At 54.8% G+C, this 18,473-nt stretch overlaps 1 protein-coding gene across 1 annotated transcript; it reads left to right on the forward strand.

Moving 5' to 3' along the window:
* Window positions 1-5,409: 5,409 nt before the first annotated feature.
* LOC147415859 (uncharacterized) lies at window positions 5,410-18,411 on the forward strand. Its single transcript, XM_086463445.1, has 5 exons — window positions 5,410-5,476; window positions 15,335-15,805; window positions 16,887-17,216; window positions 17,381-17,547; window positions 18,367-18,411. The coding sequence occupies exons 1-5, from the start codon at window positions 5,410-5,412 to the stop codon at window positions 18,409-18,411; spliced, it is 1,080 nt and encodes a 359-aa protein (XP_086319571.1).
* Window positions 18,412-18,473: the final 62 nt, after the last annotated feature.

Below are 18,473 nucleotides of genomic sequence, written 5' to 3' on the forward strand. Positions count from 1 at the left end.
TCCCACCCACACTTCCCTCAGCCAGCCTTGCAGGTGGCCTTTGCAGACCAAGATGAGGTTTGCTCATGGGTGAGAGGCCATTTCCACCTCTCTGAGCAGGGGAAGGCACAGCTGGGCTGCGTTTGGACGACGTGCTCCTTGTCATGTCATGATCATCCTCCTCGCAGCAAGGATGGCTCCATGGGGGCTGCCTGCATGCTGTCCTGAGGATTTACATGCCTGATGATGAAGAACAGGGTTAATGATTCTGTCTCACCACCAGTGAGGACAAGGCAACCAGCATGTCCTTGTGCACAAAGCCATGCTACTGCGTCATCCCAGGCCTGGCACCACACATCTCTGCACGAGACCTGGCAACCATGGGATTGCCAGAGCATCTTCCACGTTCCTCTTCCAGGAGGCTGGGCAGAGCCCAGGCAGGAGGCTGGCACAGCACCAGACACCCTGCCTTGGGAGCCAGAGAGGACTTGTGTTGGGGCAGATGGATATTCCCATTTAGGCAGCTGCCATGCTGTGCCTGGTGCCATGGTCTTGGGCTCTCCTGCCTGCTCATCACAGCCATCTGCTGTCGTGGCTTCATCTCAGAGCCTGTACATGCTGCAATGGTGCAGTGCCATGGCTATAGCCAAGCTCCTGGTGGTCACACAGGCATGGGGTGGCACAGAGGTGGCTGGCTTGCTCTGACTGGCTTCCTCCAGCCTGCTCCACAATGATCCCAGACATGAGGCTGTGCAAGCATGGGGACAGTGATCCACAACTGACCCTGTGTCACTGTGCCTGGGTGACTTCAGCCTTGGGGAGAGGTCACCAGACCATAGGAGCTGAGGGGCAAAGGGTGAGATTCCAGTGCTCAAGGCAGGCCTGAGGCACAGCCCCTCTCAGCAGCCCCTGAGTTTTTGGATTGTCTGATATCAGAATACCAGTTTTGCAGGGGAAAACCTTCAATATCTGACAAAGGTGTATTCACAGTAACACCCACCAGAGTGCAGAAATACAGACTTCCACTGGCTTGGACTGTTGTGGATGCCCAAAGAGAACACACAGTCCTATCAAGCGTCGAGGCCACCAGCCCACATGGCCATCAGTCTCACCTCTCCTACCCCATGCCAAGGCCCAAAAGGGTTCCTGCATTGCCTGGTACACCCCTCACACCACAGCTAAGCCAACTCCTCTCTGGGGTAAAAGCACAGCTTTTTGCCTCCCCAGGCTGCGCAGCAGCCTCCCCTCCTCTGGCTACACTCCTCGCACTTGCTGCCCTTACCTCTGCAATTACAAGGCACAGAGACCCATTGTGGCACTGAAATAGGAGACCTCTGCCACAGCAGAGTTCTTCAGCTTGTCCCCCCGGGCACCCTGGGCTTGGGCACCCTCAGCTCTGCCCCTGCTTCTTCCAGCCTGGGCTTTCTGCAGAGCTTCAAGACCTACAAGCATCCAGCTGCTACTGGATCCCTGCTCGGCTTCCTGAAAGATCCTACTCTTGGACTAGCATGACCCTGTATACATTCAGGTCTCTCAGCCCCTTAATTTTCCCTGGCTCCCTGAGCCAACAAAGTCACAGTGTTTATTATTCCTCTCCCAGAACAGTTCCCTGTCTCCGATGCTTTGCTGTCAGATCTGCTTTTTTTCTTTGGTTTTGTTTTTCCTTTCTTCCTTCACTGGATTACAAGGGCCCTTAGAAAGGAAGATGAGTCAGGACAGATAGGCAGGGGGAAAAAGACAAGCTCCCAGCCTTGAAGTCAGGTTCACTGCCTGCGTCACTGTTATTAAAAACAGATGAATGGCAGTGCTCTTTGCATTGGAGGAGCAACAGAGGAGATGTAATATTCCAGGCTGCTGAGCAAATGCCGCCCCTCTCTGCCTGCAAGTCATCCAGTAGCATCTTCTGCTCTTTGATAAATTCTTTTTTCTTGGCTCTGACTTGTGGGATTTAATTTGCCTTTCATGAAAAAACAGTTTAATATTTCAGCCTTGGAGGGGTGCGGGGATGACTCACCTTGGATTAGCTCTTCTGCTCCAGTCAGTTGGCTACCAGCTCCCTCGAGAACTAAAAATCCCTTCAAGTGCTGAGTCCTCTCCCTTCAAGAGCAGCCCTTCTCTCCACCCCACAGCAAAGTGCTTCTGGAGGGTGAGAGAGCAGCCATCCTAGAGGTGATATATTGACCCATCTACCCCAAGACCAGCTCTGATCATGCCCAGCCCTCCTGAAAAAGCAGGTTTGCAGGGTGGCAGGGGGCAGGCTGGGATCTGCTGAGCTGTCTGCCAGGGCAGGGTGAGATGTGCGCCAGCGGTGCTCCCAGTGCCTGGTGACGAAGGGCAGAGGACAGAGAGGCTGAAGCACAAGAAATGGGATGATTTACATGAGCCCAGGTGAACCTCCCACTTCCCCCCAGCCATCATCCCTCTGCCCAGGTCTACCACTGCTGTGACCACTCACCTCAGGGCTGTGTGAAAGAGGTGATCGCTCTTCAGATTGTGCAGGGGCTGCGCTGAGGTGGTGGTGGCAGCAGGACCAAAACTGCACCACTGCTCTGCTCACTCAGGGGATGCTCAGCCCATGTCATACCCTGGTCTGGGGGACACAGACCAAGCACTGAATTTACACGTCCGTCCCAGGGCCAACATCCCTCCCTCCTACTTATACCTTTACTTCCCCTCAGGCCTTTTGCTGCCACTATTTTCCACTCACTTGTTTTCTGTTATCTGCTTCTTCCTATTAAATTAACATAATCAACATTATCATCTCTGGCCTGTTCGTGCTTTGGCTGCCAGCCAGAAACAAAAGGACAGGAGCTAAATAAAGCCACTGAGAGAGAGACCATGATGCTAGCAGAAGTCAATGCTATGTTTTTCAAGCACAAAACTTTCAGAAGTTATTCTAAGTCCTCAACTCTCGTTGCTACCCAGACCTGTCTGGTCTACATGCTGCATGGCTTTGCAAAGGTGTTTTCAGTCCTCCTTGAGAACAGCCCAGGGTGACTAACTCCTGCGCAATTCAGAGCCCCTATATAATCCACATGGACGTAGCGGGCCGCTGCCTGGTATCTGAGGGGAGTATTTTTGCTCACTGCATGAGAAAGTGGCAGTACACCAGCGGGATGTTAAAGTGTCCCTTGTTTTTCCTCCAGTCTCCAGGGTGGGAGAGTGGCAGTGTCACTGCAAAGACACCGTTACACTGATGCAGTCGCTTTTCTCTCTCCCAACTGCCCCCTCTGTGCTATGGGGAACCGAAAGTGCCTCATTAATGTGTTAATCATAATCCTAATGAGTGCAGAGATCAGCTAAAGTAATAGCAGTGACCTGCAGGGGGGGCTCATCTGCCCAGATTTGTCGTGCTGCTCACAAGCCCTTTGGGGAGTGCCAGCCCAATGCTCTCCTTGTCCCCCAGCTGTTGAAGATACCCCGTGCCATGTTTATACGCCCAATTAAAGCAGAGGGACTGGTAACCTTGACGACTGAGAGCCACTACTTATAAGCCAGCTGAGATGGATATTGTTTCGGCGTCTCCAGAGAGAGACCAGAGGAGAGATGTGAGTCAGAAGCTTGCAGGCATTGGATGCTTTGTGAACTGTAGTTGCAGCCAGGAGCATCGATGTCCCCCGAGCTCATGTCCTCCCCAGGGATGGGTACCGGGCAGGAGTGGAAATGCCCTGGTCCCTCACTGGTGAGATTTGGCACGCTCCGAGGTGCACACTGCAGCACGAGAGCCCAAGCCTGTCTGGTGCAAAGGAGGCTTTGCTCTGCTGGGCAGCCCTGTGACATCTATGGGAAGCAGAAGACTCTTATAACTTACCAAGAACTTGCAAATAGGCTTAAAATAATCCCCGTTAGAACTGGGAAATTTTGCAAGCCCTATTACTTCTGCCTTAACAGGATGCCAGAAAATAATACATCTAGTTTTGGTGGCAATAAGCAAGCAGCTAGAAACATATTTCCAACAAGGGGCCAAAATTTAATTATTATTTTCTCTTAAGAGCCGGTAAAAAACATGATGAGTTCTGCATCAGCCCAATTCTACCTGCGTCTGAACTGAAGGTGGAGCTACTAAGGAGCCCCACATTGAAGAAGCAAGGCAACACCTCTTGAGGAACAAAAATACCTGTTTCCACGTTCCTCCTCTGTCCCGTGATGCTGTAGACATGGCTATCAGGATGGAGATGAGGACCCACAGCCCCACGTCTGCCAAAGCAGCCTGAGAGAGGGGCAGCAAGGACCATGCCATGACATGGGGCCCTCAGTTGCCTCTGAGGCCCCATGATGTTCTTTGCACCTTACGGGTGAAAGGCACCTTTCCAGATGAGAGGAGCTCCAAACCTTCCTGTTGTTTCTGTGAGAGCTGATGGGGCAAGACAGGAGGGCTCACTCCAGCTACACCATGTGAGGCTGGGGGCGGGGAGGAAGCACTGTGACAAGGGATTTGCAAGGGGGTTTTCGGTCCTTCAGGAGCACAGCCAGGGCGCAGGGTGTGGGGCCACGCACCTGGCCACCATCAGCTTCATAACGGGGTTTCTTCTTCAGAAATGCCAACCAGAAGAGAGGGGTCAGACTTTCTGAAGGATGGCTGCTGGCTCAGCCCTCGCAATGCCTGGATAGGGCTAGCCAGCCCCCAGCAGGCTGGGAGGGGTATGGGGCCAGTGGGTTGCCCCATGGGCCGCAGTATGCCCTGAGAAACCAAGCCATGGCATCTTAGGCACCCAGCTCAGCCCTGGCCAGGGCAGCATCCAGGAGTGCTTGGAGCAGCTCTGCACCCAGCTGTGCCCATGGACCCTGCTACCCCAAAACAGTTCAGGGGCCCCAGGGCAATGCCCCCATGTCAGGTTTGGCCTCTGTCCCCACCCATGTATGGGGTAGAAGTGGGGGTGCCAGGCTCAAGTGGGGGTGCCAGGGGCTATGTGGAACCAGATTGGCAGATGGTGAGGGCCTGGACCAGGGTCACTTGGACCAGCATGGGATGACAGGGTGGGCCAGGACTGGAGCAGAGATACCCAGGACAGGGAAGGACCAGACCGGGGGTGCCCTGCCCGAACCAGGCGTGACCAGTCCGCGGATGCTGGGGCCGTTGCAGGACTGAACCAAGAGTGCCCTGCCCGAACCGGGGGTGCTGGGGACCAACCGGCGATGCTGGGGGCCGTGTCGAACCGGACCGAGGATGCCGGGGACAGAACCAGGAGTGGACTGGGAGTGCTCTGCCCGAAACCGAGGTGCAGGGTACCGAACCGGGAGCGGTGTGAACGGACCAGAGATGCTGGGGCCAGACCGGCCGGGGTTGCGGAGGGTGTCGGGAGTGCGGGGGATGGCAGCAGCCCCCGCCCCGCGCCTCGGGGGCCGGGGCCGGACCACGTGCCGCCCGCCCCGCCCCGGCCGCCGACCCGCCCCGGCGCCGCCGGCGGAGCCAGCACGGATCGGCCCAGCATGGAGGGGACGCGGCGCGCCTTGCTCCGCCTCGCCGCCGCCTGCTGCCTGCTCTGCGCTCTGCCAGGTACCGGGGGCGGCCGCCCGAGGGGTACCGGGGAGGGGGGCGGCCCGTGGATTCCGGCCGGTCTCGCCGCGGCGGGGAGTGCAGCTCCGGAGGCAGCCGTCGGGGCAGCGCCGGGGCCCGGTCTCCTCCGCCCGCTAGTGGGGCTGCGGGAGGAGGGTCTGGAGAGCCTTCCCCGGGGACGGAAACCTCCGGGGAGCAGCGCCCCGGGCCTGGCCCCGAAACTCGGGCGAAGTGCCCCCGGCCCCGAGCGCCGTCGTCCCGGCGGGAGCTCAGGTAAGGTCGCCCAGGGATGCTGGGGGCGGGGGGGGGCGAGTCCCGCTCTCAAGGCAGCAGCGAGGCCGCCCGCCCCGGCCTTGCCCATACAAGGCAGCTGCAGGCAGCGCTCGCTGCTCCCCCGCCAGCGGAGCTGGGCCGGGTTCACCTCCCCGGCCCGGCGGGGAACCCGAGGGGATCCGCGGGGAGGGGAGCAGCGAGCCCGGAGGCGCTCGCCTACCAGCATCCAGCCCTGCGAGCCCCCTGCCTCGCACCCTGCAGTTCTTGGGTGCCTACGAGCCGCTGCTGAGCTTCCCACCGAGGGGACCCCGGACAAAGCCCAAGCTCTGCCGCCTCCCTGCAGGCACAGGGCGCACGTCCCTTCGTGCTGCGGGAAAGGAGGCGATGCCGGTGTCCGGGACAGTGGAGCCAGACCCCGGCCACAGGCAGCCTCTCCCGGGCTGTATGTCGGCTCGGCTCCGCGAGAAACATGTCCCCACGTGGGCAGGCGCAGTCTGCAGCGTGGCGCTGGCAGCCCTGTCCACCGACACGCCGCCGAGCCCTGCCGCGTGGCCGGGAGCGTGCCCCGAGTCGGGGGGCTGTCGCCAACCCCCGTGACCCCGGCAGCGACAAAGTCTGAGCTGGCATTTGGGGGCTTGCCTGGGGCTCGGGAAGCAAACGTGTTTCCTCTTCTTTGAGGCTGAGAAAAAACACTTGGCCAGACCTTGGTCAGATCACAGCACGGTGACAGCAGCAACAGAGACTGAGGGGGTGACACATAGAAACTCGGTTTCTAATAACTAATTGGTCTGGTGAAACCCTAGCGTAGGAGCCTGCAGGGCTGAGCCCTGGCAGCAAGAATAGGCTAGGGCTGAGGTTTTGGGTACCAGATGTGGTTTGGCTGGGTTTGAGGCTGAGCATAGGGAAACAGTCCCAAAACGGCTCCCTTTATGTGGGCAAAGCCTTGGGTAATGCTATGCTCCACGTGCGAGGGTGGCTGCTCTGTGACAGGGTGCGGGGAGGTGATCAGCTGCTGGTAGAGGAACGGCTTGCTGGCAGAGGGGCTTGCTGGCAGAGGAGCGACTTGAGATTTCCATCGTGGAGAGAAGGAGGAGCTCGGGGCTGCCACTGGCTGTGTTGGCCCCATGTTTCACAGTGCATCCTGTCCCCAGTTCACTAGGATACCTGCAGGGAGCCCCCTGCCCTATCTGGCTCATAAGACCCTCTCACTGCAAAGTCCAAGTCTCAAACCTGCTGGTATGTACCAGAATTAAGGTTGTGCTGGGTTTTTCCTGGGTTCTTGCATGTTTAGTGTCTCAATCCCTTCACAACCTCAGGAAATGGCAACTATGCAGCTGGCCTGGCCCTTGTCCTCACAGCTTGTAGATCTGCTAGCTAATCCCAGTCACAGTTGAGAGAGTAAATATTTTGTGAAAATAGATGGCACAGAAGAGATGCCACCAATAAAAAACTGTCCCATAGTGAGCACAACCCTTAATGAGACACCAGAGAATCCCAGCAGGACAGTGATGGGGGAAGGGAAAGTTTCACCTGGAGATGGGTCCCAAAGTCAACAGTCCTTGAATCCGTGCAAAACTGGGCTTGTCCCAGCTCCGTGAGCTGGTCTCTGCCCTGCTACCGGTGCAGATCTCCTTTGCCACCCCTGTCTGGCAGTGTCTGCTCCTGCTCCCCCGCCGAGTTTGCTGCAGGGCCGCAGAGGGACTTGGGCTGCCATGTCCCCTGCACTCTGCCCACCCTGGCCTCTCAATGCAGCCTTTCTTCACTGCTTGAGGAAATCCACTTCCTCCAGCACCATCAGCCTTACGAATAAAACCCCAGAGTAATTTTGGTCTGGGCATTTTGCTGCCTTCTCCTCCTGTGCCACGCTGCCTTGCAAGTGGAGGGGACAGTGTGGGGCCAGGGGCTGGGAGCAGCACAAATGTGTAAAGCCCCGTCTGTCGGCACCTGGGGCCGCACACACAGGCAGGCAGTGTGTCCGTTTGCAGAGCCCCATGGCCAATTTGCCATGATTTTTTTCCCCCTTGTTCGCTCAGGGTGACAGGAAGTATATGGATCCAACCCCACCCTGGCTGGCTGGCTCCAGCTCTCCTGCATCCAGAATTGAGCCACAGCTGGGCCCTCTTCTCAGGGCAGTACCTCCATCTGTGTGGGGTAACCACCAACCCTGCACCCCCTGCCTAGCCCCATGATGTTGGTCTTTGATGCCATTTCTGCATGTGCTCTTCCCCCCTGCCCCAGGTGCAGGGTGGATCTTGGGTCCCTGCTGCCCTTCCAAGGCCTGACCCACTGGGGAGGGGTAAAGCACTCGCCTCCTTCAGCTCCTTTGGCCCCATCCTCTGGGCAAAGGGGAGCAGGGATGATCCAGAGCACAGAGGCCCCTCTCCCTCCTTCTTTTCCACCGAGACCCCTTGGGTGGGCAGACACAGTAATGCTGGCTGCCTTCTTCCTCACCACGCTCTGTGGGGCAGCTCTTATAAGGCTCAGCACTGCTTGGGTCCAGGGCCATGTCCTGAGCCCTGTAGGGCTGTTCAGGGCAGGGTCAGGGCACGTGCTCACCCTGCATGGCCCAAACTGCCACTGTTCAGGGCAGGATGCATCCTCCGAGGCCCACAGCCCATGGAAGCACCACCCACTCAGCTGGAAGGTCCTGGGGGCTGCTCAGTGCTGGGCAGATTTCCCGATGTCCAGACTCCCCTCAGTTCATGCTACTGCTGCACTAGAGACCAGGTTCCCTGTTGACATGGGGCTGCTATTAAGGCAACGGGCTAATTAATTTTCTCCTAATGACCTGAGTGCTTCCTCCACTGCAGCTGTGACTCCTGAGGTAAGCAGGGCCAGGGCTGGCTGATGCCAGAGCTCCCTGCTGTTGTATTATTGGGGTTATGCAGCCCCAGAGAAGGGCAGGCTTCCCAGGCCTTGGGTGCCATGAGTGTCCCCAGCAGCCTCTGGACAAAGGGGTCTTCATCACAGCTCAATCCCTCCACCAAGGAACAAAGCAAACAGCATGGCAGCCTCCTGAGCACCTTCTTGCCAAGCAGGGTGCTTCGTAGCTGCATGCAGCCAGTGGAAAATAACTGGCTGGTGTGACAGCAGTGGCTGAGCAAGGCAGCCTGCTCTCCCCTTTTGCTCTGCCACAGGAATTCAGGGTAAGACCCCTTGCCTCTAAATGGAGGATCAGTGATGAGGCTTCATGCAAACCTGTGGGAAAGCAGTTTCTTGCATCTCTCCCCACCCTGGCTGGGTGGGGAAGGGCTCATGTGGCAGGGCTAGGCAGACCATGCTACCTTGGGGTGCTGCATCCTGCAGGCAGGCACTTTGGCTGGAGCTGCCCCCCTCCCCGGCTCAGGCTCTGGCACCACTGCATGTCTGTGCCGCTTTACGGCTTTTCCTAGTACTAAGGAACCTGCGCTCGGCATTTTTGGCGACGTTTCCAGGGCTGCTTATCTCTGCTCTTGCAACTCTTGCTCTGCCCAGCTCTGCCACACCACCATTGGTGGGTTGTCCCCATCCCAAATGCAGTGCCACCAAACAAGGTGGTAGCACTGGCACACTCCTGGCTCCCCTTTTTGCTCCCCAGGAGTTCAAGCCTGAGGCCTGGCATCTGCGGATGCCCCAGGGAAGCGTCTTCCTGCCTGCCCAGGCAGGCTGGGCGCTGGGCTGTCCCTCCCCAGCGCTACACTCGCTCGGCACCCCGTATCTAATCTGAGCCTCATCTCGTGCTTGACTTGCGGCCACCTGCCTATTGGGCTGGAAAGAGCTTCTCAGTCAGGAGACCCGGGTTCTATTCCTGTCCCTTACCACAGCCCTTGCTTTCCAGCATGCCTGGCCTGGCAGCTTTCCAGGGCCACACTGGGTGCTTGGCACCCCCAGTTCTGCCCCCTCCCCCCTGCCCTAGTATTGCTGCCTGCACAACAGGGCACAGCTCAGATCACAGTGAATTAACTTGCTGCCACACAAGAGCTCTGCTGTGGTCCCCAACTGGGCTTCAGGGTCCGGTCTGTCCCTGCGCCTCTCATCTGGACAACTTGCTGCAGACTGAGACGTTTCAGCCCCTCTTTGCCAGGATAGGAATGGGACCAGTCCTGGCAGGGAGAGCACAGGAGCCTGCAACAAACGCAGCCCAGTGGCATCCTGCCTTCCTTGAGGTCCTGCAAGGTATCAAACTGGAGCTGAGTTTACAAAGCTGTTGCCCTTTGTACTGGATCTGCATCTCTGAGCCTCACTTCATTGCAATGAGGGTGTTTGCTCTACAACATCCCTGGGTGCATCTGGTACCTACCTGAACGGCTCTAGAAATCTCTTCTGCCACTTTTTTTTTTTTTTTTATTCCAAGCTCTGAGTTAAGGAGAAGAGGTCAGGCTTGGCCAGTATCTAATCAGCAGCTACTCCGGTTCTACTTTTAAATAGAATGGAGAGCCTTGGTTTTAAATCCCACTATATGGTTTTATTTGCATTTATACTCAAGCTCTTTTCCCTTGAAGAGGTTGTTTAATTACCATTGGTTGGTAACCATAAAAATGTAATACCTGGCAACAAAAGATAATTTCTGCACTTAATGGAGTACTTTCCTAAGCAATAGGATATAATTGCTTAAATACATACAGGTTACAGCTTATGCTGTTACTTTTTAAACATTATATTAATTTTTGCATTTTACTAGGTTGTTTGCAACTTGAGCTGTTACACTTAAATGGAAATTGAATTCAGTTAGTGCACAGAAATAGCATTTTAGAAGGGTTTGGGTGCCTTTTCAATGAATCAGAGTAGTGGTTTGACATGCATTCTGTAGGAAGCTGATTTAAGTGAGGTGCTATCCACAGGCAGTGACAGCCTACACAGGAGGATATGATCTGCACCAAGGAGTCCTGCTCCCTTGGGCACTTTTTCTGAAATCTGGGGTGGATCTTTTCTTGGTTTCGTGCTCAGCTCTCGCCTGGGTCTCTGTGCACCTCTTCCAGCAGCGACTGCAGCATGCACCCCACTGCCCTGCTCACCCTCGAGCCCCAGCAGCCGGCCTGCTGTGGCTTCCTTACCTTACGTGGCTTTCCTACATCTCACCCTAAGAGGGACTTTAGAAATGGTGGTAAAGCCTATGGATTGGAGTCGGGTTTGTGTTGACTCTTGGGGAGCTCAGAGTGCTATTTCTGGCTAAGATAGGAAGGAGGGTGCAGAGGATGCTGCTGGGACTGAGGCAGGAGGGTTATGGCAGGAGCTCATCCACAGGTGGTCCAGTTGAGGCCCCGCTCTGTCTTGCTGCCTTGTTCTCTTTAGAGAAACAAATAGACGGTGGGATGGCTGCTGTGGCAGAGGATGGGGGAGTCATCCCTGCTCTGCGTGGCTGCCTTGACACAGCAGTGATGCTCTGTGCTGCTTGTGCAAACCTTCCTCAGCCCCTCGCTTGGCCCCAGCCCTGAAACTTGGGCAGGGAGCACAAAGCAGTAACGGCCCCATCTCCTGCAGAGCTGGCTTCCTTCACTCCTCTCCGTTATGGCATATTTATACCATGTCTGCTCTGGAGCTGGTGGGAGCTCAAGTGGATGTGTGGAGGTCCTCGGTGTTGTCATGCAGCACTGGAGAGGGGTCAAAGCCACGGTCTGATGCTCAGAGCCCTCCCTTCTCTTGTGGAGCTGGGATCATTTCCCACCCTTGTCCAAGGCAGGGGCTTCTCGGCTGGCTGCATCCCTCCTCCCTTGGGGCCACTGTCTTCCTTCACCCCTCTCATTTCCCAGACAGAGGTCACAGCAGTCAGCACTGTCTGATGGGAGCTGCTGCTCCAAATCCTCCAGCCCTGCCCTAATGTGGTCTGAGATCACTAGTTCTCACCATGCGCAGACTGAGCCTGGTAAGTTAGCACAGACCCAGCGCAGGAGCAGGGCTGTAGCCAGTGGACTACCAGTCAGCTCTGCTTTAGCAGGCACTGCAGCGTAACCAAAGCAAACCCACCTGTGGTTCCCCATTAGGGAAACAGGTGCCGTTATTATCAGAGATCTTTCTTGCAGCTGGTCCTGTTTCTTCACTTGCAGTACGGTCATAGTTGCTTTATTATGGATCCAAGGGTGACTGCACCTTCACCAGGTGTCAGGCCTTGGAGGATCTTAGAGAAGGTGAAGCATCCACAGTAACTCTTTCCCTTTCCACCTGAGACAAGAGGGGCATGGTTCCCTCTTGTCTGCAGGAGCTGATGAGGATCATGCCTCAGGCAGTGCAGCCACAGCCTCCCTGGCATGTGGTGCAGGAAGCAGAGCTCCTTCAGAAAGATGCCAGAGTAACGAGCTCTGACCTGCGTCTCTATAAGTAACCAATAAACAGCCAAAAACATCATCGCTCAGCGACTGGAGCAGCAGCGACAGCACTGGAACTGGGGGGTTTCCGACCTGTCAAACACCAAGGATCCAGAGCAAACCACAGTGGCTGGACCCTGGAGGATCATAGCTGGTGTGGCGTTTGCTGGGTCTCATCCAGCACAGCCAGCTACAGAGGCTTCGGAGCAGAGTCGTGCTCTCCGCCAGTGTACTGCAGGGTTTGCACTGGAGCTGGGTGGGAATGGGTTGCCTGTTTGGGTGATAAACTGTGGGAAACAAAGTTGTGGCATTGCAGCAACAATGTAGCAAATCTTAATGCAAGACCCCGTGGGGGAGTATTTTTATTTTAAAACAAGTCCGAAGTAAAACTCGTTAGTGCTTGCACTCTTCAACACCCACATGCTCACAAGCACCAAGTTGCACCTATCAGATATTTCCCCAGGTGCTTTGCTTGGTGACTGTGTGCTGGCTTTGGATGTTCCCTTACCCCTTAGGAGCTGACAGACGATGATGGTGATCTTTTGTCTGTCTGTCCCCGAGTGATCAGGATTTACTCACTGTCCTTTGTCTCCTTGCCCATCTTAAGGCTCTTGCCTTATTCTCTATCTTCTCACCATCGTCTCTTAATGGCTTCAGTCTTTGTGTTAGCCTGGTTTAGGCTCTCCCTTTTTTCAGGCTGTCCTTTGTTTCCTGAGCTGGGTGTGCTGTGCTGTGATGTGCTGGCCTGGATGACCTGCTAATCCAGGTGCCATCAACACCTGCTGTGCTCAAGGGCCTCTAAGTGGGTGCCCTGCTGCCCCAGCATTTTCCCTTCCTGCTCCATACCTGGCAATTTTAACATCTCTTCTGCAATTCTCTACAAACCAGGTTTTACATGCCGGACCTGGCGTGGCTGCTGCTACAGCACAAGACTTTCTGCAACGGTCCTGCCACATTCCTGTGGGATGCAGAGCCGGAGCAGCCCATCTGCCTGGGCACTGCTTCCTTGGTGGTCATGGACACTGGGCAATTCTGCAGAAAGGGGCTGTGTGGCTACTGATGGAGAGAAGAGCTTAGGGAAATATTACTCCCACTAGCTCTCCCTCCTGCACTCCCATCCTTATTTTCAGGGGTGGGGGAGCTGCTTGTCCCCACAAACCCTCCTGCCGCACAGCACCTCCTGGCAGGGATGCCAGTTTCTGACACTGCAGGGAGGTGCCCTGGCATGTAGGGCCGAGATTCGTCCGCCTTCCCCTGGCTTTCCTTTCCTAGCCAGAAACTGGCACAACTGTTTCAGAGTTGCTCAGGCCTTTGTGCAAGAGAGGTCTCCCTAAATCTTTCTTCTGCATGACCCCGATCACGGCTTGCCACCCCGTGGGAGGCTGTCCTGGGCACAGTCCAGCTATTCAAAGTGGCACGTAGACAGGCTCACCGCTGGCCAGGCACTTGGCCACCACCTTTCCTGTTTACCCCACAGTGACAGTGGGGCTCTGTGTGCATCTGCTGCATAGGAGCAGGTAGTCGAGTGTTTTCAGAGAGAGCATCTGCCAATGCCCAGCTGGGATTCTTCAGCATTGCCCAGCGCAGGCTCTGGAGCTGCCTGGATCTCGCCCAGTGGGCAGCACGCTGAATAGCAATGCTGGGTTTAGGGCTGGAAATTGTCGCATGAAGAGCTGTGATCTTTGGTGCCTGATCCTGGGAAATGCAGTGCTCAGCTCTTTTCCTTCTACATGTTAGTGGTGTAAGCATATCCTACGCCTTAGCTTCATTTCAGAGAGCAGTTTGCTTTGTTTAGAGGCACATTCCTGGCCATGGACAGCTGGATCCAGGTGAGGTCAAAGGCAGCATCACTTACGCCTTCGATCTTCATGTTTAAGTTGCCCCAGCTGGGGCTCCCCTTGAGAGCTTGTTCTCCAAATGTGCTGAGCAGGGTTGTGCTGCCTGCTTGTGCATCCCCCACAGGAGCCCTCCTTGGACTGGGGCCCCCGGCTGGGGAAGCCCAGCTCTGTCAGGCTGCTTCGAGGTTTTGAATTCTCCAGCTGGTCGGGGTACTGCAAAGGTCTCCTGAGGGAGAATGATTGTCTTTTTTTAGGGCCTGTTACGTGCTGTAGCTGGAGAAGAACTCTGACAACTGTGTCCACTCTGAAGATCTTTCAAAAACTCCTGAGGTTTCCCCGAAGCCTTAGTACAAGAGTGGGCTGCTTTGTTGGTGGATGAATGTTTCTTGGTTATGGCATCTGCCTTGGATGCTTCTCCACAGTGGAGAGAGTGGTCATGAAGACAGATTTTCTTCAGTGCCTTTATTTTTTTCTGTAGTTGGCTCATCACACCTCTGTGGCTTGAGAAAAAACTTGAACAGAAATCATCAAAATATTGACCATGCGATGTTTTTAAATTGGCTGGAGAGTCCATCCTGATGTGGCTATATTTCTCTGTTTTCTTCCTGTTACCCTAAAAAAGCCTCACAGGATCCATGTTTATGAACGGACAGCGTAAGAGCCTTGTGGTTTTCCTCCTCCCACATGCTGTCACACTGTCTAGCAGCTAGGGATCCGGGGGCGAGCCTTGCTCACTGCAGGTCCCTGCAAAGCAAACTGGCCCTGTTTGCTGTAGTGGGAGGCTGAGTAGCTCCCCATTTCTATGACAACAGTCACACTTGCTGGTGGTGATGTGTTCATAAATAGCTCATGAAGACAGCTCCCAAAGTACACCACCAGCTCTGTTAGCTGTAGTACTCTCCTGCTACCCATTTCACCTTTCCCTCTAGCAGCAAGCCCACAATACTAGCAATACATGCTTTACGCTTGCCAGCCACAGACCTTTTAAACATTGCTTTTCTATATTTCATCGGTCCAGGGGAGCTAGTGGATCTACTTCCACTTTTTCCCCACTTGTATTTTTTCTGCACCACTTCTGACTCTTTCTCAATGAACCAAGGGAGGCTTATGTAAGTTTCTCACAGAATTGAGTCTCAGGTGGCACTTCAAAAAAAAACAAAACCAAAAACAAATCCTCTAAAAAATTTAAGAGGTGCTCCAGGGTAGAGAGGTTAGTGATGCTGACCCCACAGAACAGCAGCACAGGGCATGAGATGGAGGAGTGTAAAGACCCCTAGAGCAGGTCCCTGCCTCAGAGAGGCCAGGAGGGCAGAGAAGCTATTTGAACCCCTTCCCCAAGTGTGAACCTGTGCTGAATTTGGAGTTAGGTGGGTGGAGAGGTTCAATTCCTGTCCTCCTCCTCTCTTTCTTCTCTCAGAGTGGGCTCTCTGACAAACTTCTCAGCATTTTTAAACTCTGTTCTATAGGAGAGGGACAGAAGACAGTGGAGAACTTGGTGATACCATCACCTTTTCTTAGCACAGTGAAAAATTTGCATCAGCCAAGGGAAGCCTCTGACTTCAGTCCAGTGACTACTGCTGTTCCTGACACAAGCCTGGAGAAAAACTTGACTGCTGCAACACTCAATGGCACTGGAGCCCACACCACAGAGATGGAGGATGCCTTCATCCTTACCACCCCCATGGTTGGCACCAAGGCAGAGAGATTGCAGGCTTCCACCACTGCCAGCCCTGGGGACATGACAGTTACACAGCATGAGCACCACAACATGAGCTTGTCAGTCAACAGCAGCACTGAAATCCCCTCCCGTACCCCAGCTGCCAGTACTCTGGAAGAGAACCAGCCCAACCATGAAGTCACAGAGCCTTTCAGCACAACTGAAGAAATGGATGATGCCAGCAGTGCAACCCCCACACCTTCTCTGAACAGTGTGCCAGGTGAGGTTTTGGCTTTGCTGCCTGTGCAGAAAGTCCTGCCCCAAGGATGCACAACCTGGAAACTTCTGTGAACTCTCATGGGAACTGGAGAGAGGCAGAAAAGGGGAATGAGCCCTTAAGCACTGCTAGTTCAGTGGGACTGACTTGCAGAGGTGCTGTTAGTTCAGCATCCTCTTTGCAAACCCCACTAATGATGGTATTAATTGTGCTGGCAGCTTTCTGATGGGGAAATTGATTGTGTGCAGGGAAGTTCTTTATGTAACTCATCCGAACCAACGTGCTTCAGCAGTGCTGCCCAGCTGGGCTTTTCCTGCACTAGGGCTGGGGGCTTGACAGGACCCTTCCCTGCTGCCTGCAGAACGGGGCAGCACACCCTCCCTTACACAAAGCATGGAGATGGGCAGGCACAAGCATCAGCCCACCCATCCCCAGGGAACCATGGGAACCCCTATACTACCTTCAGATCCCTCTGGGCAGCATGGGGACTGGCTATAGGGTCTGTGATCTCAATCTCGTCCACCTTGGGACCTGCCAGGCTGTCACCCCTGATGCAAGGCAGATATTGATTGACCATTGATTTGCATGATGTTCATGCACAACAGGCGCCCTGGCTTGTGTCACGGGGTCCTGCCGTTCTTTAATGCATGGACACAGCCTCAGGGGGTGCTGCTACCCAGTCTCTGGGTAGACCCCTTTGTGCTCCCTTTAAGGGGGGATGAGAGACCTCTCCCAGTCTCTTGCTGTGGGGTAATCTCCAGCTCTGTGCACAGCTGTTTGAGGCTTCTCTGCTTGTCCTTTGTCCCCAGAGGAGAGGACTTGTGTGCCCAGCTGAGGTGGGTTGACATTGCAGATTGGCACATACGAAAACGAAGAGGACTTTCTAAACACACTGTGGCTTATAGTGTGGCTCAGCTGTGGCCGCTCTATAGGATCTGCTTGTTTTCCAAAGGGTTGTCAATAAGCCACTTTTCCTATAGTCCCAGCAGTTGTCCTTACAGCCTTGCTTCCATCTCGTCCAGTCCCACAGAACAGTGCACTTGCACTTTACCCTTTGAAATAACTGTTTGTTCCTATTTTGCAGCAACAACTAATAGCTCTCAGCTGGAGCCTTTTGATGGGCAGGCCGTGGGACCCACAGCAGCAAGGTCTGAAACCAGGCCAGGAACGAGCCTTGTGGGTGCCACAGAGGAGAGCACCATGGAGCCCAGAACCTCCTCTGCACCCATATCCACTGTAGGGAGCGAGTCCTCTGCGACTGCCTCCAGTACTGTGACAGTGAGACCTCGTGTGACCAGCTCCATGTCTACCAGCACAGCTGGCATCCCCACCAGTGCATCTACACTGGAGCAGCCATTAGAGCCCATGCACGAGAAAGCTTCTGTGTTGGATGTTGGTGATGATGAAAATCCAGGTAAATGCTCTGCTTTTGTCCCTGCTCTCACAAAACATGGCAATGGGGTGGAGCTACCTCAAATTGCTGCTCAGTTGTACCAAGCAGAACCAGGACAGACAAAGCTTTGCTACTCCAGGCCTTGAAGGTTCTCCTTTGGCCTCATTTCCTTGGTATCCTTGCAGATCTACCCAGTTCTCCTTTGGCTGATACAATGAGAGCTGATCCCTTGGTAATCACCGTGATCTCAGTCTTCATCATCATGGTGGGCATCCTAGGCCTGGTGGGCTTCTTGAGATACCGCCAGCACAACAGCCGCATGGAGTTCCGGCGCCTGCAGGACCTGCCCATGGTGAGTAATGCCTTCAGCCCAGCCTGACACAGTCTGGCTTGCTACTGGCTGCTTTGCAGTTCCCCTTCTACTACATTAGCAATGCTTTGGGTATTTGCAGCAGCAAGAATGCTGATGACAATTCCTGTTCCCTCTTAGGTCCCTCTCCTTCCATCCAGGGTTTGAATCAAGACAGCAAGTCTCAAGGTTGGCCACTAAAGAAGCTCTGCCTTCCCCTCACTCTGCAGGGGAATGCTAAAAGGTTAAATAGAGAGAGGAAGGGAAGCTCCATCCAAATTTGCCCTGAAATTATACCTTTCTAGCCTCTCCTCCTGTATTCTCATACATTTGCTTTGTGACTATGACAAAGCAGATTCTGTGCTCTGTTCCAGGGAGGTTGTCTGTCTGTCTGCATTTGTCCCTTTGGGGATATAAAAAGTTATGAGGGCTTCAGAGGCTGGATGATCTCTGGGGAAGCTGCAACTAACACACGCACTTTCTGGGACAGAGGAGTACCACTATCCTGCAGCCAGCAAGCAAGCTGAAGCTGTTGCAAGCTGAGTGGAGTTTTCCACAGCCAAGGTTTTCCACATCCCTGCAGCAGGCAGGCTCTTCCCGCACACACCTCTTCTCTCCAAAAGCTGCAGCAGGAGGGGAGAGTGAACAGTCCAAAGATCCAGGAATAGCACAGGGACAGCATTTAGGTGGATTGCTGGGCAGATGGTCACACTGTGACAGTGTGGATGAGGAGGCTGTGCTGCCTGCACAGCACTCTTCCAGGCTGGGACTGTATGCCATCATGCAGACACCTCATTAAAGCACACTCTTCTCTGCTTCTAGGATGACATGATGGAGGACACCCCTCTCTCACTCTACAGCTACTAGCAACCAGGCTGTCCTCTGCCTGGCCAGCTGAACTTCCCAGAGGAGAAGGCCTTGAGGACTTG

Source organism: Leptosomus discolor, chromosome 3 (genome assembly GCF_034619465.1).
Source record: "Leptosomus discolor isolate bLepDis1 chromosome 3, bLepDis1.hap2, whole genome shotgun sequence".
In the NCBI taxonomy this organism is placed as follows: domain Eukaryota; kingdom Metazoa; phylum Chordata; class Aves; order Leptosomiformes; family Leptosomidae; genus Leptosomus; species Leptosomus discolor.